Below are 25,799 nucleotides of genomic sequence, written 5' to 3' on the forward strand. Positions count from 1 at the left end.
ACGAGCTCGTAGGCGCTGATTCAGTTTCTTAGGCTCTGGGAGCTGTTTGGAAGCGAGGTGCCCGTGAGGCGCCGAGGTTTCTGCCAGTTCGGTACTTTAGCCCTTAGATTCTTGGAGCGACTTGTAGTCCACTCACCTTGACTTTTCCCATGCCGGCGAGGCGGCTGGGTCTTGTGCAGTATTGTGGCTTTTAGGCTTTGGGAATGACTTGTAATCCACTCTTGAACTTTGCCCATGCCGAAGTGGCGACTGGGTCTTTCAGTAGTAGTGTTGCCCATGCTGTAGAGGCAACTGGGTCTTTCAGCAGTAGTGTTGCCCATGCCGTAGAGGCGACTGGGTCTTTCAGCAGTAGTGACCCTTAGGCTTTGGGAGGGACCCGTAGTCCGCTCTTGAAGTTTTGCCCATGCCGTAGAGGCGACTGGGCCTTCTTGTGGCCCATAGGCTTTGGGAGGGACCCGTAGTTCGCTCCTGAAGTTTTGCCCATGCCGTAGAGGCGACTAGGTCTTGTTGTGGCCCTTAGGCTTTGGGAGGGACCCGTAGTCCGCTCCTGAACTTTTGCCCATGCCGTAGAGGCGACTGGGTCTTCTTGTGGCCCTTAGGCTTTGGGAGGGACCCGTAGTCCACTCATGAATTTCGTTGCTCCTTAGAGACCTGCAAGGAACTAAATGTCAGAGGACCCGGGATGGCCAACCCGGTGAGGTCGCTCCAATGGCTAAGTCTGTACTCTCATAGTAGATTGCGAGCTATAAATCATAATATGAGAGCTAGAGCTTGCTTACTTGTTTCTGAGGCTAGTGCCTTTTCAATTCATCAGTTCGTGCCTGGACTAGGCCGCCAGGTCGGCGCCCGCGCCAAGCCGTGCCAGGGCTACTTAGTCTGTTAGCTCCTTAAACAGTCTTTGAGTTCATAAAAAATGAAAACTATAAAGCGAGAGTTTCAGTTTCTAAAAAGGGGAGGACTTAACTTTTAGGGAGAAGAGGACTTAGCCTTTTTGTAAGATAAGAACTTAGCTTTTGTAGGATGAGAAGTAAGCTTTTTGTAGTGTGTTTCCCACAGACGACGCCAATTAATGTAACCAATTCTGGTCACGTATCATTTTTTCGTGATGTGTCAATTTTTTGGCTAAGTACCTCGTTAGTGACGTCTGCTCCCAAGTGGCCTATGACTCAGAGGCTGAAGTGGAGCTCCCTGGTGGCGAACTGCCTGGTGGTGAACTACCTTGATGAGCTGCCTGGAGGTGAGCTACCTTGATGACGAGCTCCCTAGTGTAGTGCAAACCGACCACTACCGGCAGGAGGTGATCTAACTACCAATAACGATGGGAACTGAACTGGCTACTCCCCGTTGGCGATGATCTGCTCATCTTTGTAAGCGGCGGGAGCTGAGGGACCTGCGAGAACCAAATCAGAGAACCCGGGGGTGTTTATCCGGTGAGGTCACTCCGATGGCTAAGTTGGCGCAGTATAGTAGTAGAGAGCTTGAAGATGATAAGAGAATGAGAGAGTTAGAGAGCAGAGGTTACCTATCCCTTTTTTGCCTCATTTTCGCATACCTTCGCCCCTGGGGGGTGAGGTCTTTATATACTAGAGTCCTCATGGATTAGGTGGAGCAGTTCCTGGATCCCAACTGTGATGGGAGTGGCTTGCGTGTTAGGTGGATGAAATGTCATCAAACGGTAAAACTGTCCCTTCTCGTCAGAACTGGGGAGTGGGTGAGTTAATATAGCCGTTATAAGTCACAATCCCGTAAAATGCGGGGTACGGTGGTGTGTTCCTCGAGGTTGTCAGGGTGGCGCCCGTGTCAGGCCGCCAGGTCGCCAGGTCGGTGCTTGGGCCAGGCCGCCAATTCGTGCCAGGACCAGGCTGCCAGCTCGTGCCAGGGCCAGGCTGCCAGCTCGTGCCAGGGCAAGGTCACGCTAGGGCAAGGCTGCCAGCTCGTGGCAGGGCCAGGTCACACCAGGGCTAGGTTGCCAGGCCGCGCCTAGTGGGATACCATCAACTTAGCAAAGGCAAGTTGTTGCCAAAGTGGTCCCGGGTGTCACCTAGTTGTTTTGATGTGTCAGGTTACATGATGGCGAACTGTCTGTATGCTGCATGATGACGAGTTGCCTGTGGCGAGCTCGAACTGTTTAGCTGTCAAGGGACTCCACTTTTGACATGAGATGCCAGGTCTCACAATGTCATTGGAGGGCCAAATCCGCCCTTATCAATTATATATTGACGTTTAACATCTCACAAAGAGACGGTGATTATGTGATTCTGTTACGTCAATCCATTCATATTGTGAATACGACACGTATTCTGGCACCGTAAACACTCGGTTCCGGCCGGTTGATACTTGAAAACAGAGCCTCTACACTGTATTTACTACAACGCTGCAAGAACTCTTATATAGAAAAAGAACAAAAGAAGGCAGCAAAATCTGAAAAAATACAGGAAATTTATAGACACTTGTGTATCTATATATCACTATCATCAGTATTCTTTTTCATTAACTTGCACCTCTTGTTAGCATATCATTGTATTGTAGATATGAAATCTGTCCCTGCAACTTAATTTGTTCATAGAAGTTAGCTGTAAACTTCTCAGCCTTGAGATCAATATTCCCTTTCTCTTCTTGGCATGGAAACATTTCAGAGGGTTGTTTATCATCCCAGTCACCCCATAGTCGTCTTCTTTTTCATCATCATCAGCTTTGATGAGAAAACTGTTCCTGCCGCCTTTGTTACAGATTCCATCTATATCGTCCAAGTAGTCGCCCTTGAAATCGAAATCGACATGGGGTGGATTTAAACATAGAATTTGAAATCTCGGCGAAGGGGGGCGATGCATTTTGAAGTGGAAGAGAGGCGTCTTGTCGAAAGATATCTCCCTCCCGTAACGAATAGAGACCCGATCGGAAGCGCTGCATAGGTTCTTGATGTGGTTGGGCAGGAGTCGTCAACCGGAGCGGTCGCCGGTGCCGGAGTAGGAGAGCTCGGGTGAAGGGGAGAAGAACGGGGTCAGGGAACGGCCAGTTTAAGCACGAGGGATCGGTTGAAGGGGCTGAAATGTTGAAATGAGGGTTTTGGGGCTCACGGAACAAGTTAACGACCGTTTCGTTAGTCCTGCACGTGGGAATATTAACCGCGTGCGAATAGACAAGTGGCGGACGCTCGATGTGTGGGGCGAGAAGTGGTGGGGCGCAGATTTGAACTCATCGATTCGAGCCGAAAGGACGCGCCGACGCGGTGCTTGCTTCGCGAACAAGAAAAATGGACTTTGGTAGTGAGAGATGTCGAATTCCATTCGGGCATATGGCTACTCCCGATCTCCCGCCCAAACTGCTGAGTCGCATCAGCGCCTCATACAATCAAACGCCGACAACTGTCCTTCCTCGCAGCTCCTCTTCATGCGTACGGCTCCAAAATTCACCCATTCCCCATTCCTGCTCTCGACGTGTTCACTCTCCTCCACTGAATTCGGAATCCAGAAGTTCTCCGGCGTCGACGATCCTTTCGGTAGTCACACCGTCCGGAGGTAATGTCCCCGTCTCTCTCATCCCTCTCTCTCTCTCTCACACACATCCTTTGGCACTTTTTTTTTTCTTTCACTACAAAATAGAGAAGGGGAGGAACCCACTACCGGCCATCACCGGAAGGATCGTCGCCGGGTTTTCCTCCACTGTGGAAAAAAACCGCACCTATTTGATGTAGTAGGAATACAAATCTCAACTGGTGTCTCTGGCAGCAGGGCTGCACAGAGTTCTTGATATCATAATGGCTTGTGAGTATCCACTGATTTCATCAATATGCGATCCTCAGTTGGTACTAACTGGAACTGGATTGACCAAAGTTCTTTGCTTTCTCGACAAACTACTAAGAAAACTATCTCTTTCACGAAGCCATGAAGCAGCCCGAACATGACGAGCAGCTCGAGTTACTGTTCTCATCTTCAATCAAATATTCAAAAGAATCTATACAAACTTAACCAATATAAACAACTATAGCTTCTGATAGACTACTCAGGCAGCTTCCAAATTACGCGCTGCAACAATGAGACACAAAAAGCAACTAAATTCTTCATCAGTCTATCAAATTTACATTGCTACCCAAATGATGTGGTATTATAAGTTTATTGATAGATGGACACCATCGGCTTTTTAGTAATAATATATGGAGTGCCCAAATAGTTTTGTACTCTTTCACTCCATTATTTTTCTCTTTCCATCTCCGAATGCTTCTTCTTTCATGGCGTCGTTCTTCCTCCAGCTCTGAGTAATAGCTGGCTTCTGCGACTTCCTCAGAGATATGAGCCCCGGGAGCTTACACACACATCCTCTTAAATCCACTATTACGTCATAATCTCTCATATGTACTTCAATTCCTCTTCCATCCTTGGATTGTGGACCCCAGAATATCGGGTAAGCAACTCTCTTTCAAATATCTCCTCATTCTCTCACTTCCATTACCACCGATGTTCTTCAACTTCATTTACACGGGCTACTCTTCTATGGTTTTTCCTAATATGCATTTGTGGCTTTTTGAAGCTAGGAAGCGTGAACATATGAGATGTAATTTCGTCTTACTCAAAAAGATTAAATTTTCTTTTGTTTTGTTGTTTTTGTAGTGTTGTTAAAACCCTGATTTTTTATGCTTTTGTATGCTTAAAGTATAAGCGCCAAAATCAGGTATTTAATTTCTCTATTTCTCATTTTCCGACCAAATTGAAATGTTTCTTCATATTATCTATTGTCCATTCTGCATCTCTAATTACATTCTTTTACATCTAGCTTCATTTTATCTTTTTCATATGCAAGATTTTTTTTTCTTTTTTGGTAAACGTCATATGCAAGATGATATTACTTTAAACGACAACAAATTGATATTACTTTAAACGACAACAAATTGCTTATAATACAAAAAATTAGGTGTGTTTTATTTGTCATGGTTCAACAAAGATGTGTAGATAGAGCATTCAGGAAGTTATTATTTATACTTCTTTATCTATAAAAAAAGAAGTTATCATTTATAATGAGCATTTTTGTTTTTATTTATTGATATATATAAATAACTTATCATTTATAATAAGTTCTTTACATCCATACCCTAAACTGACTTCTGATGTCATGTCATCATACTTATTCATCATACATGCATAATAAGTTGCTTTAGAAAGTTCTCTCTATTTACAAAACAGACTTGATATTTAACAAAAGCTTTCAGCATCATCAACGCAGTAGGCCATATTTGGTTCAACTCTCATTCTTGCTCATTCTTTCCAATAATAAAGTTCTAGCATTGGACAAAAATGGGTTGAAATGAGCAAAATGAGAAAATGTTGCTACAAACCAAACACTTTTTTTTTTCCAAAAAAAAAATTAATTCTTTTTTGTGGCAAGGATGAGAATAAACTTTGAACCTATTTGGTTACAAATTTCATTTTCGTTCATTTTTCTCATCAACCAAAACAATAATATGGTATACATACAATACTCATTAGTGGATATATAGTGGAAACATGCAAGATCCACACCAACAAAACACAAATCAACCATGTGGGTCGCACATCAATAACATAAAATATAAAAAAAAGAAAAGACAAGAAACTAGAAAAGCTTTTGCATTTGGTTCCACAGAGAAAATATAAAAGAACATTTATGCAAGATTACCTATTTGAGACTAATTAAAAGGAAATTAGTTTGTTGAATTGAGTAGGCAGTTGTGCAAATGAAGAAAGAGCTTAGAACTTCAAAATATAAATGGAATTTAAAAATTGCAAAATTAAAAATAAAATTAATAATATGAGGAAGCACAACATATCTAACAATTTTATAAAATTGATAATAGTATATTCAATAAAGATAATATGTTAATAAATCATAAAATATGGTAAAGATCATAAAATCGAGCCTTGTATTTCTCATAAAATCGGTCATAAACCACTGGCCTAGATCTTCACTAGCAGATGACCAACTGTTAATGTCTATTGGCATAAGTTTTTACAACAGGTCGCTGGCCATCCACTGGTAAAAACTATGCTGGCAGTTATTGAGACCTAGGTGACTGCTGGCATAGAGCTTTCTTCGAAGAATGAAAATGAGCAATATGAGGCATCATTGTTTTTCATGCTGTAAGTTGGCTCAATTTTTATGCCATGAACTCTTTTTTTCATTCTAAAATGAATGAGGCTCATGCCAAGAATATTGTAACCAAAGATTCTCATGTTATTCAGTAAGAATTGAAAGAATGATGCCTGTGGCAGCGGACTAAACATGGCCTAAAGTTTCCAAAAAAAATTCTGCCAATCCAATTCCTGAATCGCATTAATCATATCAAGGCCCACTGTTTTACTTCCTTTCAGAAAGAGCTGGTTTCTTGCATGGATAATTAAGTTATTAGAATTGAGGATGACAGTGCCTGCTATTGATAGTTAGGTTATTAGAATTGAAAATAACCATTATCAAGGCCTATCAGTAGTAATGTTGCACATTAGCTAATCACTTAATATTCAAACCATCTAACGATAAAAATAAAAACCAATCAGGGTATATGGACAGTTGCCCAAAGTTGCTTCATGTTAGTTTAAGTTTAAATTAGCAAACATACAAGATGAAAAAATAAAATATCAACAGTGCAATGAAAGCAATGCCAAATAGCATAAAAATGTCATTCCCCAATACTGGTCTGTCTAATATGCAAGATATAGGGAGGGATGGATTGTTCAAGGACCCAACATGCTGCATGTTTTACACAAAATGGCTGCTCTCTGGCTCAAGGCTATGTTCTTGAGTTGTCACCCCAAAATTTTATCATTATATCAAGAATGACCCCTTGAGTATAGCAAGTGTAATCCTATGCTGTTATGGAAGCCTGATCCCTTGATTGTAAAACAGATCCACTTGACAACACTTACAGGGCTAGCCTTTGGAAAGGAATTTAAAGTATAAAATGTTATGTACAAAAGACATGGTTAAGTTGCAACATACCTGAATTTCTTACCCACAAAAAAATGTCATATAGCCTAGGTGTCTGCCCATAAATCACCTTGATAACAATACTGAGAAAAGAGCAGCCCTGTGCTTATCTGTTAAAGACATGAGAACCTTTTCTACATCCTACAGCTCAATCTGTTTCCAGGCACCTTGGAGCCTACCCAACCTAAACCTGAGAGCTGATTTTTAGTTTAATATGACAAAGGACAAGAAGTTTTCAATTTATCAAACCTAGTTAGGAAAATACTTTTGCATAGAACTGCACTAATGTTTCTCCTTGGACAGTACCTAGTTAGGAAAATACTTTTGCAAGAACTGTACTAATGTTTCTCCTTGGACAGTTACAACCCCCAAGAAAAACAGAAAACATAAGACCCCCTCAACACATTAACCCAGGAGAAGCTTGTTGAGCAAGAGAGAGAGAGAGAGGCAAGAACCGAGACATGCAATGCTTTCTTTCGAAAATTTCCGAAGGAAGACACGTTTCAAACACACCTTGTCTTTTTTGAGAAAGCCACACGGTTAGTAGATAAACACATAAAATAAAAGGAGAATGGCTTTGCACGAGTGGCACTCCCACCATATAGATACCATTTTTTGAAAGGAGAGACTATCCACGTAGCCCATTTTAGATTCCATTTTGTGCCTCCTCTTTCCCTTTTCCCTTTAATGTGTGTGTATATATATATTTTGATAAATAGTATGTATATTATATTAACTATTTTGTCTATAGATCTTAGTTTCTTGGTTTTGTTTGATGGTTTGGAAATTGGAACAAGATCTATACTATTATAAAAAGTATGAATGAGAGTGTGAAACTTTTCTAGACAAAAATGCCCACAATTGTTATTTAGTCTATATCTAATTATGAAGGTTGAAAATGTAATTTCAATTAATGATTTTCACCTCATTTAATCTCCTCTCATTACCTCTTATATTTAAGGTATTAACTCCCATTCTCTCATTAAATTCTATATTTAAGCTTTTTTTTTTCACTAATAAATGCTACTAATTAGATCTATGTCCAATACTTTTAACAATATAAACCCATATATTTCAAAACTTACTCAAAAGACAAAACCATTCTTTACCCAAGTGATGACTAAGCAATTCAACCATTTAAATCAAATTGGTCAACCTATGAAGTCATAGTTAGATAATAAAATTTTTAAATAGAAAAAATATAGAAAATTACAAAAATGTAGAAAAAATAGACACATTTATGATATTTTTATTAATCAAATTAAAAAAAATAAGTGTAATAAACAAGAATTATTTTTATTGATGATGAAAATGAAATAATCTAAAACTAACAAAAAATGAAATTATTTTCCTGTTTAGTGGAGATCAATAATTCAACTTTTGGGTCAAATCTGTCAACCTTTGATGTCATAATTAAATAATAAAAATTAATAAAATATAAAAATACATAAGTTTTACAAAAAAAACAATTAGGCACATGTATAATATCATATGTTTATCATATTAAACAAAAATAAGTGTACATAACAGTATTATTTTTACACACATAGAAATAGAAAAATTATAGAAAAAATTGAACACATTTATAACTCCATATTTACACTACTATTAAAAATATGAATAAGATTGTGGAATTTTCTTTTGATTAAAATACCATTTTTTGAATTTAATCCCTATTTAATTGTGAGGTTTAAAATATAGTTTGAAATACAATTTTGACCTCATTCAATTCCCTCTTTAAATCTTACATTTGTTTTGATAAATGAACAAAAAAAAAAAACATTAAGAAGATAAAACATTACAAAAAAAGAAGAATCCAACCAAGTAGGTAGGTTGTCAATGGTACCCAAAACTTTGCAGCTCAATATGAGGTGTTTACATAATCAGATTCAGATTTTGCAATTTGCATCTGATTAATAGTGGAAAACAAAAAATATAAAAAAATAAAAAATAAATGAATTTTATAGAAAAAATTTGGATACATTATTACTATCATTATCACCATCCAGAATTCCCACGTGCATACTTACTAGTAATAACTAAAAGGGTCTATCTGCTTGTCTTTTTTCATTCCATAAAATATCATCCCATCACAATTTTCAAGGCGCCAAAGCGAGGCTAGGTGATAGGGGGCTGTCTTGTCGTCTAGTTGCCTAGGCAATGGATTTTTTTTAAGTAAAAAGCATATATCCTAGGGTAGTTCCCTAGGTTACATAACCATATTTCCTTAATAATTATCCATAATTTTCATAGGAAAAGTATAAACTTCATGTTAAAGTATAGAAAATCAACATATTCATGAGAAGAAAAAGAAGAAAGAAAAGAAAGCTCAAAAAATATAGGGACTGAACCCCTATTTTTGTTATAGGAAAACAAGAAAAGAAAAGGTGGGGGAAGAAGATGTGTTGATTAGGAAAAAAGTTTTATGTTATTCCTTACTTATTGGTTCAGGTTTTGAAGTTTTTTGGGGTTCAATACAGCATTTAGCAATGTTTGTGTTGATTAAACCCTAACAAAGAAAATAATAAAAAGAAATTAGTATATAAGCACACAGAATGAATATTTTAGTTTAATAATGTCTATTTTATAGCTTATCAGAAAAAAATGATGCCTATTTTATAATTATTAATCTGAAAAAATTAAGAATATAAAAGTATTTTATAACACAATGTACAAAATTGCTTGTTGATTAGGCAAGGTGAGCCTGCAAGGGCGCCTTGACAACTATGCATCCCATATATGTGCATATTTTATAATGTTTTCACCTTGTCTATAATTTAAAAATATTTCCGTATGACATTTTCAACATGTTTCCCTCTATTTAGATGACCTACATTTCCACCATCACTTATGGACTCAATATATGCTTTCCTAGATTCTTCATAGTCCTGTTTCTGTTTTCTAGTGACGTAGAAGGTCAGCAATGCCACCGAGAAGGAGAAACAAAAAGGTCTGAAAGTTCTATCCATTCTTCATTGCTTCGCAATTGCTATTTTTGGAACTTTTTTCTTTTTTTTTTCTTTTTCTCCTTGTTCTTATGCCTCTCTCGACTGACAAGCTTTGCAGGTGGGTCTAAAACGTATGGATGCTGCAGTTGATGCCTTGTTTCAGATGGGGTTTTCTAAGAGCCTAGTTAGGAACACAGTGAAAAACCTCCTCAAGGTAGGTTTCTTTTAATTCTCTCCCTAATGGCCTCTCTTTGAACTTCTTTTCCTTTGAGCTTTTATTAATATTCAAAGGTTATTTTCAGGTTTATGGCGGAGATGATGGGTGGCCCTTCATTGAAGAGGGTTCTTACAAGCTTGTACTTGATACAATCTTGGAAGAACAGGAGAAGCAGTGGGTTGTGGTATTTTTCTTTGTCAATTTTGTTTTTAATTAGTATCTCATCTTATAGAACTTCCACAATCTTTGGGCACCATTGCAATCACTTCCAAAGTAAGAGGATCATTGGAGGTTTTGCATTTTCCTCTGATTGCTTGAAAAATATTGGTACAATCCACATATCTTTGCTTTCAGTTACACAGTTTCACACCATCCACTGCACTTTTAAAACACTGACTGTGGATTTCTTTTGCTGTTCTAAGATTTAAGGTAATACAATCTGATTTTGCTCGCTTTATATGTGTAACAACAACTCTTAGAGTCAATGATGGCAATGGAGGAATTGGAAGGGATTCCTTGTTCTAACTTTGTTTTAATTTCATTGATGATTATGTCTTTTTTATATTCTATTTGTTTCCTCTTAAAAACTCTTATCTCTACTTCATACTTAAAAGTTTTAGCAATAAGAGTGTTTGACTACTAACTTTATGCAATGAGACTGATTGCACGGATATGTCATCATTCTCCAAACTTTCATCATTTACTATTCGTTTTGCCTTTCTATTTTTATATCTATACCTGTATTCTACATGGCTACTTGTTTTGGGTGTGACCCATGTGGAATATGGGTTCTAATAAATTATTCATAATAATAATAGAATGCTCAATTATTTAATTGTTTATTAATTAATTATTTAATAACTTAATGATTATTTATTAATGATTAATTGATTATTAAAGTAATTACTATAATAATATAATAATTATAAGAATATTATTATTATTAATATAACGTAATTAGCAAATATTTTAATAATTATTATCAGAGGGTGGGCTTTGGTGCAATAGTTGGGTTGCTCCATTGCGACCTGGGTGACCAGGGACAAATCTTGGAAACAGCTTCTGTGTATGTGCAGGGGTAAGGTTGCTTACATCCATCCCTCCCCAGATCCTGCATTTGCGGAGCCTCGTGCACTGGGCTGCCCTTTTTTAATAATTATTATCAATTATTATATTATGATGTTGTCAACAAACATTCTCAAATCCAATGTTAAAATGGTCAATTGTCGTTTTTCAGAACTCAGCATTCACAATTTAGAGGCATTTAGATATTAAATGAACATGGCCTTAATAAAACTTCCCACCAGCAGCTAAGGTACATAAATTTACAGGGTGCAATGTGAACAAATTTGTAACAAATTACTAGGTTTCTCCATTGGCTGCTAGCTATTGCACCTAGTTGGCATGGAATCAGGTTATAGAGTTAGTGGAAATAGGGAACACTACATGCAAATTCTTAAATCTATCCATATAGGAGATATTTCTTTTTGGCATGGAATGAGTTAAAGGAAACACAACCTTGTAATTGGAAAGAAGATTATTCCAAAAAGAAAAAAAAAACAAAGGGTGATTTAGCATTTGAGGATTGGAGACAAGCTGTCCTAGAGACCTGTATTGAGACCATGCAGGGGATTTAGGGTTTGGGTCGTTTGGCTCTTGAGGAAATACCACCGGGATTACATTCTAAATGAAAGGAGGACTTTACATTCGGGAATCACAAATAAAGCTTTTCTCAAAGACTGGAGTTGGATCAATGTTTTTTTTAGTGTTTTTTAAGAACTGTTTGATAATGGCTGAAGTTACTGAATTGAATGACTTATTTCTGTCTTTTAGTAAATAAAATAATTAAATAATAAAACATTCGAGGGGTGATAATATATCCAACTTCAGCTTCAGCCTTTAAGGAACTCATTACCTCCTTAAAAACTTGTTCACCAAGAGACAAAGCAATAAGTTTTTAGTCCAGCTACTTAAGCTGTTATCAAACAGCCCCTTACTACCACTTATAGGTAAGTATTTCCTTATCTTTTTGAATCTCTGCTCAAGCTTATAACCTTTGGTTTTCTTTGCTTTCCCAATCTGGTTTTCTTTTCCTTTTGATATTCTCTAATCTTACCCATAATCAGTGATTTCAGTCTGCCAGTGTTCATAGTTATGCTTGTGGGCTTTCACTTTTGTTACTGGCTTACTGCAACTCATCCAAGCTATTTCCTACTTTTTCAATGTTTATCTTGATGTTTTTTGGATCACTGATTGGTCTGAATTTCATGTCCTGTTTTTAGATTTCCTTGTCCATTGAGTTTGTGCTGCTTTTTAGAACCATCATGGGATTGATGTCAATTAGGGTGTGCTGTTGTCAATATCACTTGCACTGCATCTTCCTCAGTGCTGCAGTCACTGCTCACTGGATTTCATTTTCTGCTACAGAGAATTATTGCTGCTACAACACACATCTTCACCATCTGTTGCCGTTTTGATTTACTGAGTCAGTCAAGCTTGCTTCCACTACAAGAAATCTGGGATATAGTGATTTTCCTATAGTGTCACTATATCATGCTAAAACTGTCTGTCTACAGTGATGGTCTTAAAAGGATCACTTGTGTGACTGACACAAAGGTATTAATTATGCTCCTTGCAAACCATCACTAAACTGTTCTATGGTGATGGTTTCTGACTGTCACTAAAAAACTTTAGAAACATCACTATCTGTACATCTATAGTGATGCTTATTGACTGTCACTATTCACTAAAGCTTATAGTGATGGTTCATGGTGTCACAAAAATCCCCGAAATATGCATCTCTGCCAATTATATAGTGACATTTTATGTCTGTCACTATAAAAGAAAATCATTACAACTGACTATCAACTCCCTATCTTGGGAAGACAACCCCCAAAATAGTTGGTTTCAATTAACTCCCCAAAATAGTTGGTTTCTTCTTCTTCTTCTTCTTCTTCTTCTTTTCCGCTCCTTTTTACTCTCCTTTCTATAAAAGAAAATCATTACAACTGACTATCAACTTATTGGTAATCAGTCCAACTTCTCATGACAGCATCATAGTAAGATGGTGCCCTCCTTCCAATGCACCCCTCCATAGTAAATAATCCATTGTTAGGTGGCTTTGCTTCAGCAGGTCTTCAAGCCCATCCTAGCTAGAGTCATCCAATAGTGAACCATTGCCAGCCCAACCTAGCAAACGCTTCCCAACCTACTTTCAAATTAATAGATATAAAATAAGCTCAAACTTCTCATGACAGCATCATAGTAAGATGGTGCCCTCCTTCCAATGCACCCCTCCATAGTAAATAATCCATTGTTAGGTGGCTTTGCTTCAGCAGGTCTTCAAGCCCATCCTAGCTAGAGTCATCCAATAGTGAACCATTGCCAGCCCAACCTAGCAAACGCTTCCCAACCTACTTTCAAATTAATAGATATAAAATAAGCACAAACAGGGGAAGCATTCAGTCAAGGATCATTCATACCATATAAGTTATTCTTGAAAAGGATGGGATTTTCATCTCCAAAGTCCTTTGCCTAACATAATATATCTGCAAGGGTCCACCATTCAAACTAGTGATCTCTGTGTGGTCCCTGGAAAAAATACTTTTCCTCGTCTTCTAAAAGTAATGTATCCAACAGGATTCATACAACTATGTTAAAAATGGATTTATACAATTATTTATTGGCTTGATCTCCATGCACACAAGTGAGGGTAGAAATCTTCTGAATCAAAAAAATTATAAAGAAGAAAAGAAAAGTAGTGTTTCTTGTGGAAGAAGAGAAAGAGAAGAGAAGGGTTTGAGAAAGAAAGAGCAAATCTTATCTGGCCGCCCTCTCCATTGGTATTTATACTTTAAGTAAAAAAATAGTACAATGACTAATATGCCCTTATAGGGCAGCTAACACAAAATCTCAATAAAAAACTTAAAAACATCACTCCAATGGGTCCCAACAAGTGTGCTGTGGTCCCCACTCCCTATCTGAACAAATAATAAACAAAATTAACTAATAAATCTGCACAAAATCCTCAATATGATGATGTTTAAAATATGTTTTCTTCTTAATAATGCCTAGTTACCTATTCTTGATGTTCTACACAAATTTGACACTCATGTTTATCACTTTCAAATGTATAGACGATTATGTGCACATGTAACAGAATTCCTAGTAAAATTTGAAAATTTGAAATATTTTTTTTGGAGAAGAGATAAAGTATCATTTCATTGAAACAGAAAAATAACCAAGTACAACCACATGGCTGTACAATGGGGGGGGGGGGGGGGGTATACAAAGCAAATTGGACCACTATCCCATTTGAGATTACAAAAAGATTTTCAACTTCCAAAAGAGAACCAAGGACTGATCTGTCTAATACTCAGTGTGCTGATGCCCAGGATAACAGCTTCCCACAATTTTCTGCCATTCTTCCTCCTGCCACCCTTTGCTCTGGAACAGCCTTGTGTTTCTTTCCTGCCATATCGACTAAAGACTGCTCCTGGAACTGTTTGCCAATTGGCTTTTCCTTTTTTTATTCAAGCATTGGATTCACCAACCTTTTACAAAATCTTCAACTGAAGCTGGACAGCAACTCTTTAGAGCAAAGATCCCAAAACACTCTCGCACAATTGTTATAGGTGAAACTGCAAGTCAGTAACAAATGATCACTTGATTCTTCAACCCTGTTATACAAAGCACACATTCTGGTGAGTCGATCACCATTCCCCTCCTAATCAGATTGTCCTTTGTAAGGATCCTGTTCAAGTAGGCAGCTCAAACCAAAAAAGCCCCTTTTGATGGGATATGCTTGCACCAGATTATGTTTGAAGGAAAAATCCTGCTCTTCCTCTTGAGTCAACTTATTATTAGAAGATTTAACCATGAACTGACCCTTACTATCCTCTGACCACACTTCTATATTCTGAATTCCAATTAATTTTCAAGCTGTACAGCTTCTGATGTAGCATTCCAAACGGTTCAATCTCCCTTACTATTCTCTGACCACACTCTTCTATCTTCTGAATTCCAATCAATTTGCAAGCTGTACAGCTTCTGAAGTAGCATTCCAAACGATTCAATCTCCCATTCATTCAGATCTCTTCTGAACTGTAGATTCCATATGTATTCCCCATTTTGAAACTGCACATAGTCTGCCACTTTTACCTCCTTATCAACAGCAACAGCAAAAAGTTCCGGGAAATCATATTTTAACGAATTATTCCCACACCAACAATCTTTCCAGAACCTGACCATGGTTCCCCTCCCCACTTCAAACTCAATTGCGTTACTGAAAAGACCAACTTTTTCAATTTCTTTCCAAACCAAGCAGCCATACAACTAATTTGCTTCACCTGGATCCCACCCCTCATTTCTCGTGCTATTTTTTGCTTGAAGTGCTCTTTTCCACAAAAAAAAAAAAAACTCCCTTGTTGACTGAACCTCCAAAAGCACTTGCCAAGCCTTCTCATACCCAAACCTCCATTCAATTCTCTTAGTCTTCTTATTCCCAAACCTCCATTCTTCTTTTGTTTACACACCTTTCCCTATTTTAATAAATGATTTTTCTACCATCCTTGCTGGAATTGGATAAAGTGATAATAAATAAGCAGGTAGAGAAGTATAACACTTTTTATTAAGGTGAGTTTACCCCCATTCATAGGTATCTTGTTTTCCACCCAGCCAACCTTTTCTCTATCCTCTCCACAATTGGTTCCCAAATAGACTTAGCATTGCATTTGTCCCCCAAGGGCATTCCCAGATATTTTATTGGGAATTTAAATCCCCAAAAATCTGCCCAAAGTTGCAAGTCTTGCACCTCACCTACTGCTACCAGATAACTTTTATGCACATTCAAATGCAGTCCAGAAACCACTTTGAACCACCACAATGTTGCCATCAAACAGTCTAACTGCTCTCGAGAATCATTGCAGAAAAATACTGAATCATTGGCAGACTGTAACAAAGGAATCTCTACTCTATTCTCCTCCACCGTGAAACCCTTCATAAAACCACTCAACACTGCTCTCAAAGTCAGTTCCCCAAAACTTCCATCACACAGAAAAAAAAATGGGGGGAGACAAAGGATAACCTTGTCTTAAACCCCTTGAACTCCTGAAGTGATTGCAAGCCACATCATTAATCAACACTGAAAAGGAAGGAGTAGTAACACACACCTTCATCCAATTCTTCCACCTAGAACTGAAATTCATGCTCCCTGGAATGTAGTCCAAAATATCCCAATTTGCATGATAGTAGGATTTTTCTAGAACCATCATCCTACACAACAACCAGCTCTTCTGCTCCTGAACCGGGAATCTAGTAGTTCATTTGCTATTAAAACCCCATCCGTCAACTGACTTCTCTCAACAAAAGCTCCTTGAAACTCCGAAATAACATAACTCATGACTGGTTTTATCCTTTTTCCAGCACTTTGGAGTTTGGATAAGATTTTATAAACACTTCCAATAAGACTGATCGGTCTGAAGTCCTTAAGCTGTTCAACCCCTTATTCTTGGGGATCAAGGAAATAAAAGTGGAGTTTAGACTTCTTTCTAGAGTAGCCAAAGCTTGAATCTCTGAAAATATAGGCATGATATCTTTCTTCAAAAAACCCCAACATTTCTTGAAGAACTTGATATTTAAACCATCTGGGCTAGGAGATTCATCACATTCCAAATCATTCATTGCTTTCCACACCTGTTCAATAAACATCCTATAAATTCCTCACCTGTTCCTTGGATAGTCTACTGAATTCCAAACCGTCTACCTTGGGTCTTCTCTTCCATTCTTCCTTGTAGAGGTTGGAGAAGATACATATTGCTGCCTCCTTAAGTTTAGCTTCCTCCACCTCTTCCCCATTTATGACCAGCCTCTTTATCAAATTTTCTCTTCTTCTAGCATTTGCCATTTTATAGAAGAACCTGGTATTTTTATCACCCTCTTTCATCCATAGGCATTTTGATCTTTGCCTCCATTTCATTTCTTCTTGAAACACTAATTTATCAAAATCTGCTTTTATCCTCTTCCGAGATTTGTCCATTTTCTTCAGCTTTATCCACCTCAATTATAGTATCCGGACATTCCTTCTTTCTTATTTCCACCCCCGTACGTACCAGTTTCCACCATACCATTATCTTCTCCTTTAGGCTCTTTATTTTTTGCTAACAATATAGCTTGTTGAACCTTCAAAATAAAATTGAACCACCAAGACTCCAACAGACCCACAAAGCCCTCCTTTCCCCGCCAGAGATTCTCAAATCTGAAAGGAGATGGTTTAGTGGGATTCCGTTACTGTCCAAGTAGATTGACATGTGATCTGAAAGAGGACGAAGAAGGGATTCCATAGAGAGTTGGCCAAATTGTTCTTCCCAGTCTATTGAAACTACAAATCTGTCAAGTTTTCCTAATATTGCTTCCTGCTGATTGCTTGTCCAAGTGTATTTTGTTCCCAAAAGAGGGATGCCAACTAATTCCCATCTGCTCATAAACTCCCCCAGAACCTCTCTTGCCCTTTGATGCCCTGCTTCCTCCTTTTTTCTCATGTGAAAATTTAAAATACACCTCCAGTGTATGTTTAAAGTAATAAACTTATTTTCAAAAAAGTATATATGAAATTTTTAACATATACCAGGAAGGCGCCAAGTGGCTGGTTGGTAAATATCCTGCTGGTTGTATCGGAGGCTTGGGGTTGGTTCCCGCTTGCACCTGGGTTGAGGGGTTTATGGGCTTGGGGCATGGGCTACCTCCCGTTGTGTAGCCTCATGGAGGAAAAAAAAACTTTAAAAGAACAAACCTTTTGTAGTTGACCAGTCTGTGGGGATAACACTGCAGTATTCCCATTGTAGTTGGTCACAGCTCCATGTGCAAGAAAGGGAGAGAATCTGCCTGCCGCCAGTATCTGCACCAGGCCAGTAAAATTGGGTATAGTAGCCTGTTGATGGATCAAATTGCTACTAAACCTGAGTGGAAAATTGTGGTTGCCAAACAATTCTTAACTTTTAAAAAGATTTGATGGGGGGAAATCTGAACACTAGGTATTTCAATTCGAACCAAAATTGGTGGTAAAAAAAAGAAACAAAAATTATTAAGGGTAAAAACTCAAAAAAAAAAAGGGTGGACCAAGACAGCAATTTGGAATCTTAACTGACAAGGGCCACATAGAGACAGAACTGAAGGCTTATCATAAAGCTTGGAAGTTGAGAGACATCGTATGCCTGAGGTTCAGAGCTTTCAAATGGTGCAAGCTGGTTCCCTGGTTTGGATGGCATGAACCCGTAGCTGTAGGCTGGGGCAGTGGGAGCAACTGAATATTGAGGACCACCAGATGGCAAAGCTATCTCTGGCTTTGACTGGTCGTATTCTGTGACTGCAGTGGACGATACTTTTGCTTCCCCTAAAGATAAATCTTCCAGCATGTGTATAGATGATTGCTGTGGCCAATAGAACACTCCATCATGTAAGACACTGTTTTAAAAGCGCAAGGCGCAGGGGTCAATTTGCGCCTTATGAGGTGTGTGCCTTTTTAAGCAAGGCACAAAAAAAAATGCCAAAAAATTCAAAAAAATGCAAAAAATTATTAAACATAATATTAATAAAAATATAAACTTGAATTTTAAAATTAATGTTTTAAAAAACCTATTATCTAAAATTAAAATACATAAATATAACATGTAAAGCATATTCAAATGAGAATTTAAAAATAAAATCATACATATAAAACCCACAATCTCTTTTTTCCTCAATTGCATTACTTCTAGTAGCTAATGTGATGTAAAACATATTACATTCCTTATTCTACGAGCCGCCTTTGTGCCACACTCGAATTGGAGCTTCGAGAACCCCCTATTTGGTAATGTTGTTCATTCATTCATTCTAATAAAATATCTTGTTAAAAAGTAGTTAAAACTTAAAACTATAAAATCATCATTTTTTTTTGTGAGAACTAAGAATTTAAGACCTAACGTGGCTCCGCCCCCGGCCCAGCTGCTAGACACAAAAAAAGCAAAAAAGCGTCAAATTTTCCAAAGGCGCACCAGGCACACGCCTAGGCGCACTTGGCGTGCACCTTTTGAAAGGGCTGCGCCTAGGACCTGGGTGAGGCGCCTACCCTAAAATGCACCTCGCCTGTGTGCCTAGGCACACCTTTTAAATCACTGGTAAGACATTGAAAATCTGAAATATTTTTGGATAATAAAGACAAACAGGTGACAAGAAATCACCTAGGAAAAAGAAAAAAAATACCAGTAACAGCCTACACACCCAAAAACAAAGTCCAACAATCCCTTGATGAATCCAACCCCAAACTCAAGCTTCTTGAGCTGCAACAGAATACAAGAGGAGCCTCAACCTACACCCAAAATTAACACCCAATAAATGATTCCAAAATCCACAAACCCAAACTTCCATTTTTTTGCAGTCTTAGGCTGCATTTGGCATTCCTAATTTTAAGGACTTATCTCCTTTATTCTATCAAAATGCCCCTATGAACGTTGAGTTAATTTCCTTAAAATAAGGAATGCCAAATGCAGCCTTAGTCTAGATGGATAGCTAATTTCCTTGTCCATCTAATGACTCTAAAATCAAGCCAAATGGCATGAGTAAATACATAGGTAGCCTTAAATGTCATTATTAAAAGTGATTTTATATTAGGTTATATACTCAGGGGTCCTTTGATGTTGATTTTATACTAAAATTCTATATGCTGTGCTGTATATATTTGTTCTTTCAATTTCTCAGCATGCCTTTCTTCAATCACTTAGGCAACATAGAATTGGTTTCTATCTCTAGTCTTTTATTTTTTGAGGTTATAACTTATAGGTTGATTTCTGTAATGCTGGATGATTCTAATAGATAGTTTTTAAACATGCTGCCATAAGTTCCCCAGGGAGTAATAAGTGAGTAAGATAAAGTTGGAAATTCCTTCAAGTATTTTAGAAAATGATTATAGGATTCCCCAAAGCCTTCCTTTTATCACCTATTTTTGAGGAACCAAATTGAATCATTAGGAAACAGATTAGCCTTTCTTTGTCAAACTATGTTATTTCCAAAGTGAAGATTGTCTTAACATTCTACGATTTTTTTATTGGTAATTGTTCATTTTACCATTAATAGATACTCTCATGGTTAGGAGGCTTTTGTTCTTTGTCATGCTAAGATCCGCTTTACAAGATTATGGCCCTCAAGGTGTTTAGTTTTCAACTTCATAGAAGAAAAAGAAAACTAGTGGAAATGGGAGAAGTAAGACATATCTGCAATTTTTATCTAAATAAAAATATAAGAGCAGGGATTCAATATAAAGGGTAACAGCCTGCTTTACTTTTAGTTGGGTGCATTTGTAATTTTTTTTTTCACACAGAACAACACCAAATTTAAAGTATATGCAAGGTGAAAATTTTGCCTCACCTTGGAGCTTAGAAGAATGGCTAGGTAGGTGCAGTAAAGCTGAATCAAACATGCAATTGGGGCATTTACTCCAAGTATATGTAAAACAAATGGCCCAAAGCAGATCCTGCAATAAAAAAAACCACCCCAACTGCCAAATACCTCAGAACACATAAAGAAAGATGAAAGGGAGAAAAAAGCCCAACTGCCACTACTCCGTGGCAGTACTCTGGCAGGAATTTTGGGAAGGAACTTCTAATTAAAAAAAGCCTGTTCTCTGCATTCTGCCCTTGGATATAAAAAAATATTTACATATTATCAAGTTTTATCATTTATGTATCAATAATAACTTTCAAAATAAGCTGTTACTAGGTAGAGTCCAGTGCATATAGGGTGGGAGCTGCTTTCTTTCTCGATCAATTACATAGAGGTCTCAGAAGGTGTCTGAGACTCGTGAATTTTATCCTCTCCTTTCTGTACATGACGGTAGGCTACGGAGTAGTGGCTTCATGGTTAAGTGGAGGCAGGGTGAGGGAGAGTGGAGGGGGGGAGGTTGTTGAAGAGAGTGAACGAAAGAGTGTGGTAGGGAGGGATGGGTTGTAAGAGAAAAAGAAATAGAGCAAGGGAGAGAGATGGAATGAGAAATAAAGGAGCAAGAGGTGGGGATTTGAGAGAGGAGAGAGGGTTCAGGTGACAAGTTTACTTGTAGGAAAGAGAAGAGGAAGGGAAATGGTAGGATTTGAGAAATTTTATAAAAAAAAAAAAAGTAGGATTTGAGAATTTTACAGAGAAAGAAGATGCTTCAGTTGCAGCAAAGAGAAAGTAGAAGGGAAGGGAAGAAAAGTTGAAAATAGAAAAGCTGAAAACAGCAAAAGGGCGGGTGAGAAAAGTCAAAAAAACACATTGCGCACGTGTATGTTTTCCTTTTTGGATTTTTTTTTTTGTTTGTTTTGTTTTTTGTTTTTGTTTTTTTTTTTTTTTGTTTTTTGACCTCTAATAGTTCTAAATGAAATACTTGATTTACTGACTGTTTAACAATAAATACTTTTTTTTTGGGTTTTTTCAGTGATGGTCCTACAATGTAGAGTGACGTTAATTTATAACCATCGCTAGTAATGTTGTAATTAGTGACTTTCACAACGAAATGTTACTTATAATGTAGATATAGTGATGCTCCTCAAAGACTGTCACTATATCATTGATTTTTTGTGATGTTCTTTTGTTTGTTGCACCTCTATTGGTTTTCAGGTTATTTCTAACTGCTCAGCTGTTCTCCAGTTGGTCCATTCTCACTTCTCTGATCAGTAATCTCTGGTTAGGATGAAGTCTATTTTTATTTGCTGAAAACACTAGGATGAATGTTTGTTATGGTCTGTTTATATCATGAATATATTGTGCACATTAGTTTGGTACCCCTTTTGCACATTTTGAAGTTCAGTCCGCATTTGTCTGGTTTTTGTGCTTTGTTTATAGTTGGTCAATTTCTGTTTTAGATAGTGATACACTATTTTTACTTTGTTGGTTTATAACAGCATACTTCACTCTTGTCATGACAAAACAGTTTTGCATTGCCTTCATTTTTCTACTCAATATCCAGATTCTCCTATTCCAATTTTGGTGTTTTTTGCTTCGAAAAAACTTTAATTACTTAAAAGATGTTGGATACAGTTTGGTGGGGTCAGAACCCATTCATCCTCAAGTTCTGGCCTGTAACACCATGCAGCCAATATATGAGCTAATACATTAAACTGTCTCCTAATATGCAAAGAAAGAAACAGAGTGTATGCAAGAAGCTAATTCCTTCACATCTAAGAGCAGATGTCTCCATTGCCATGGAGCAGTTGAGTCTTTTGCCTTTGTGGCTTTGTATGATTGATGACAGAGTGTATTCCAATTTTGGTGCTACTCTCTTTCTTTGTCAGTTTTAGTTTGGTAACCACTGGCCACTGGGTGATCACATCAACTGGATTCTCACATAAATATGTTGCGTACACGTGTGCTTTACATGTAGTAGTTATTTGTGCATAAACTAGTGAAGACTCACCAATAATTTTATAGGAATTCTTACTATATCCTCAGGTTCAGAAAGATGAATCATTGAAAGATGCTGAAGCTGAACTAGTGTCCATCGAACCTCAATGTGTAATGCAAGTTGGAATAGGTGACGATTTTTCACCTCTTGTTGTTTCCTTTGTACAGCATCTAACCGCACCTTGGGGATATCTCCCGTACATGTATGTTAGATTCATGGGGAGATGTTCCCAATGTGTGACTGGATGCCCTGTTGTCATTGTTTGTGTGGATTACAAGTTGGTAAAATGGAACATTCGATGAAACCCAGTGATGTCAAACACGGAGTGAATATGCAAAGGTCTGCCAATGAAATCACTTTATCATGCATTCATGCTGAAATCAAATGGGTCACCATCCTCATAATTTATCCTTATAGATGGTATCTCAGGTTTCCTTCTTTTCAATTTATGTAGTTATTTTCCTTGATGAGTAGCTCTCTCTTGCTCTTTCTGGAACCCGTCTCTTGCAGAAGAAGGCTCTCAAGAGCTGGATGGTCAAAAGTTATTGATCGAAACAACCTTGCCTTCCATGGCTCTTTCGGAATGCACACCATCACCTGTGGTTGGTGTCCCACAACAGAGGCGAAGACCCTATTATGGGTGGATCACTAGTGATGATGAGGAGGAAATTGTTTACCTCCAAACAATGGATGATGCATTGAGGCGCCCAGGAGTCGATGTTGGACGGGCTTCTAACAGAACTCGCAAGAGGCGGTGGGATGTGAAGCCAGAAGACATGTAAATTTAGAACATTTGGCTTTGTAGATAACTCATGGTATAAGTGTGTAATTACATTAGAACATTTAGCTTTGTACATATCTTACATACTTACATGTACATTCCTGTATTGGAAATTGAAATACATGCTGGTACTGGCATCAAAAGCCAGTGAGTGGTCTTATACATACAAATAACCGATTAGGGAAATAGGATATGCTTTGTATATGTATGGATACAGACAAAAAATCAAGATGTGCATAAATATGGTAAAAAATTTAAATAAATCTTAAAAATATATTACTAACTATATTTATATATTTTATATGATTGTAAATAAGTCATTTAAATGTGAAAAATCATAATTTAATGGTTTATATAAAGTTACATATTGGGACACAATTAGTAATCGATGAAAAATGATGAAATAATTAAAATGTAAAAAAACAAAAAATAAAAAATAAAATGTGAATGTCAATTTTCAAAAACCAATATAATTAATATTAATATTTATTAGTATATAAATTTTAATAATTAATTTTAGCATTTATTAATAAAAACTTGTCACTCATTAAGAAAAGTGAGTTTATTTAAAATTAAAAATGCATATAATCATAGCAAACATATATGTGTGGCTCATTGGCGAACTTGTGGTTGTTAAAATCAATTGAGCAAAGTTCAAATCTTGTTATAATTAAAATTTGAAAATTTTACACCAAGAAAACAAAATTAATGATAGGGGATCATTAATTATAGGAATTAATGAGAGAAATTGAAGTAAACGCTAAAATTCAAATTTAAATTTAAATTTGCCTTGGAGTAATTGGCTAATTAATGAAAGAGAAATTAGACTTAAATAAATGACATTAATGAGAGATTCAGTATTAAATATGGATTAACGATATGGATCTGAACTGCATTAGACTGTTTTTGGCTCGTATCGGCCGATACGTACGAAAAGAAACAGAACGAATGATTTATACACGTTTCGCGGGTTCTTGTTGGAATGATACGTATCGTTCGATACGGATCGATATGTTGCGATATTTTGAACCTTCATGCAGGTTTGACAAAATTTTCGATTAAAAAATGGACTTTTTGCAACAAAATTGACCAAGTTTGATCAATTGACAATGTCTTAAAAATAATAGAAAATTGAGGGAATGGGAGGAAACATAAAGTTTTTAGGACAAAATTACCATTTTGTTAAAAATAGAATCCATTGAATCCAAAGAGCATTCATATTTTGTTCGTTCGACTCCATCCATTCAAATTGCAGTTGGTTGGAAGCATCTCCAAGTTCGAGTTTGACTCCATTCATTCAAATTGCGCTTGGCTGGAAGCAATGACTCCATCCATTCAAACGACTTCAGATTGGGAAGTATCGACTTCATTTGGCTGGGAAGCATCAACTCTATCGATTCAAACTGTGGTTGGCTACGAAGGCTCCATCTTCAAAGCAATATTCCTCGTAGTTCGAGTTCAAGTGATTTGGGGTCCTATTCTTCATCCAAGTGTGAGTTCAAGCGATTTGGGATCCCATTCTCCATCCAAGTTTGAGTTTGAGTGATTTGGGGTCTCATTCTCCAAGTTCGAGTGATTTGGAGTCCCATTCTCCAAGTTCGAGTTTGAAATTACTGCTTGATTGTTTATTTTCTCGAAAACTTTAGAATTATTAGGAAGATTTTACAAATTTTATTTTTTGTTTGTTGTTTCTTTGTATTTGCATTTCATTGTTTAAGTAATTGATGTAATTCTTTGGTCAAATTTTGATTATGTATTCTTTTGTTTAAAAAAATGAAAGAAACCCCTTCTTATAAAAATGTAAGTAAATGATGATTTAGTTGAGTATTTGCAAAATGTAAGTAAAAGAAATAAGACTTAGAAGTCAATAGAAAGTTGGAAATGAATGGTTGCCAGAATTATATAAATGGCAACCATATGGTGATTTGAATGCTGAAGAAGCTACAATTTCTTTTGACCAAAATGTCAATATATAATAGCTCATAAAATGAGTTAATATACATAGGGCTCTAGAACCTGAATTATATAACTAACAACCATAAAATGATTTGAATGTTGAAGAAGTCATTGTAAAGGCACTAGATGCTGAGATTTATGGTTGTGCACAAATATAGCTTGTGTGCTTTAACATCGTGGAGTGGCACTTGCCCAATAGATACATGATGCAATTTGGGTTTCTAAGTCTATAAATATGAGAATCATACAAAACCAAGAGGTTCATTGAGTTCTAAATGGTTTTGATGGTGTAATTACCTACAGGGGGATAGATGTTCAAAACTGTAATTTATGTATCAAAATTGCAAACAATTATCCGGTCTGTTTACTGCCAGATGGTTTTTAAGTCTGTAAACATATAAGAATCATACAAAACAAAGGGGTTTTGTGGGTCCTAAATGATTTTAATGGTGTAACTATGATGCGGAGGGATAGATGTTTGCAACTATAATTTATGTTTCAAAAAGTATAAAAGTATTCAAAAAAATTATGTTT

General features: G+C 37.0%; 1 protein-coding gene across 17 annotated transcripts; it reads left to right on the top strand.

Moving 5' to 3' along the window:
- The first annotated feature begins 2,232 nt into the window (after nucleotides 1–2,232).
- LOC104596959 (uncharacterized) lies at nucleotides 2,233–23,483 on the top strand. Of its 17 annotated transcripts, none has more exons than XM_088897612.1 (8): nucleotides 3,382–3,518; nucleotides 4,250–4,401; nucleotides 4,608–4,668; nucleotides 9,830–9,904; nucleotides 10,021–10,116; nucleotides 10,205–10,303; nucleotides 22,555–22,657; nucleotides 23,039–23,483. In XM_088897612.1, exons 4-8 carry the CDS (start codon nucleotides 9,878–9,880, stop codon nucleotides 23,308–23,310), a joined length of 597 nt encoding a protein of 198 aa, XP_088753738.1. In that variant the 5' UTR covers nucleotides 3,382–3,518; nucleotides 4,250–4,401; nucleotides 4,608–4,668; nucleotides 9,830–9,877; the 3' UTR covers nucleotides 23,311–23,483. The 17 variants fall into 17 exon arrangements, with proteins under 17 accessions (XP_088753735.1, XP_088753736.1, XP_010256594.1 ...); XM_088897613.1 differs by having other exon boundaries at nucleotides 9,860–9,904; XM_088897615.1 differs by having other exon boundaries at nucleotides 4,285–4,401.
- Nucleotides 23,484–25,799: the final 2,316 nt, after the last annotated feature.

The sequence above is a fragment of the Nelumbo nucifera genome, chromosome 2 (genome assembly GCF_055504915.1).
Source record: "Nelumbo nucifera cultivar China Antique chromosome 2, China Antique-T2T, whole genome shotgun sequence".
Lineage (NCBI taxonomy): Eukaryota > Viridiplantae > Streptophyta > Magnoliopsida > Proteales > Nelumbonaceae > Nelumbo > Nelumbo nucifera.

Bases quoted from the DNA above. Each gene is read 5' to 3' on its own strand.
- LOC104596959 (XM_088897608.1), top strand. From the start codon at position 3,274: ATGTCGAATTCCATTCGGGCATATGGCTACTCCCGATCTCCCGCCCAA. The intron at 3,519-9,867 runs GTAATGTCCCCG...CTAGTGACGTAG, and splicing joins GGTAGTCACACCGTCCGGAG to AAGGTCAGCAATGCCACCGA. The intron at 10,304-22,554 runs GTATTTTTCTTT...ATAATTTTATAG, and splicing joins AGGAGAAGCAGTGGGTTGTG to GAATTCTTACTATATCCTCA.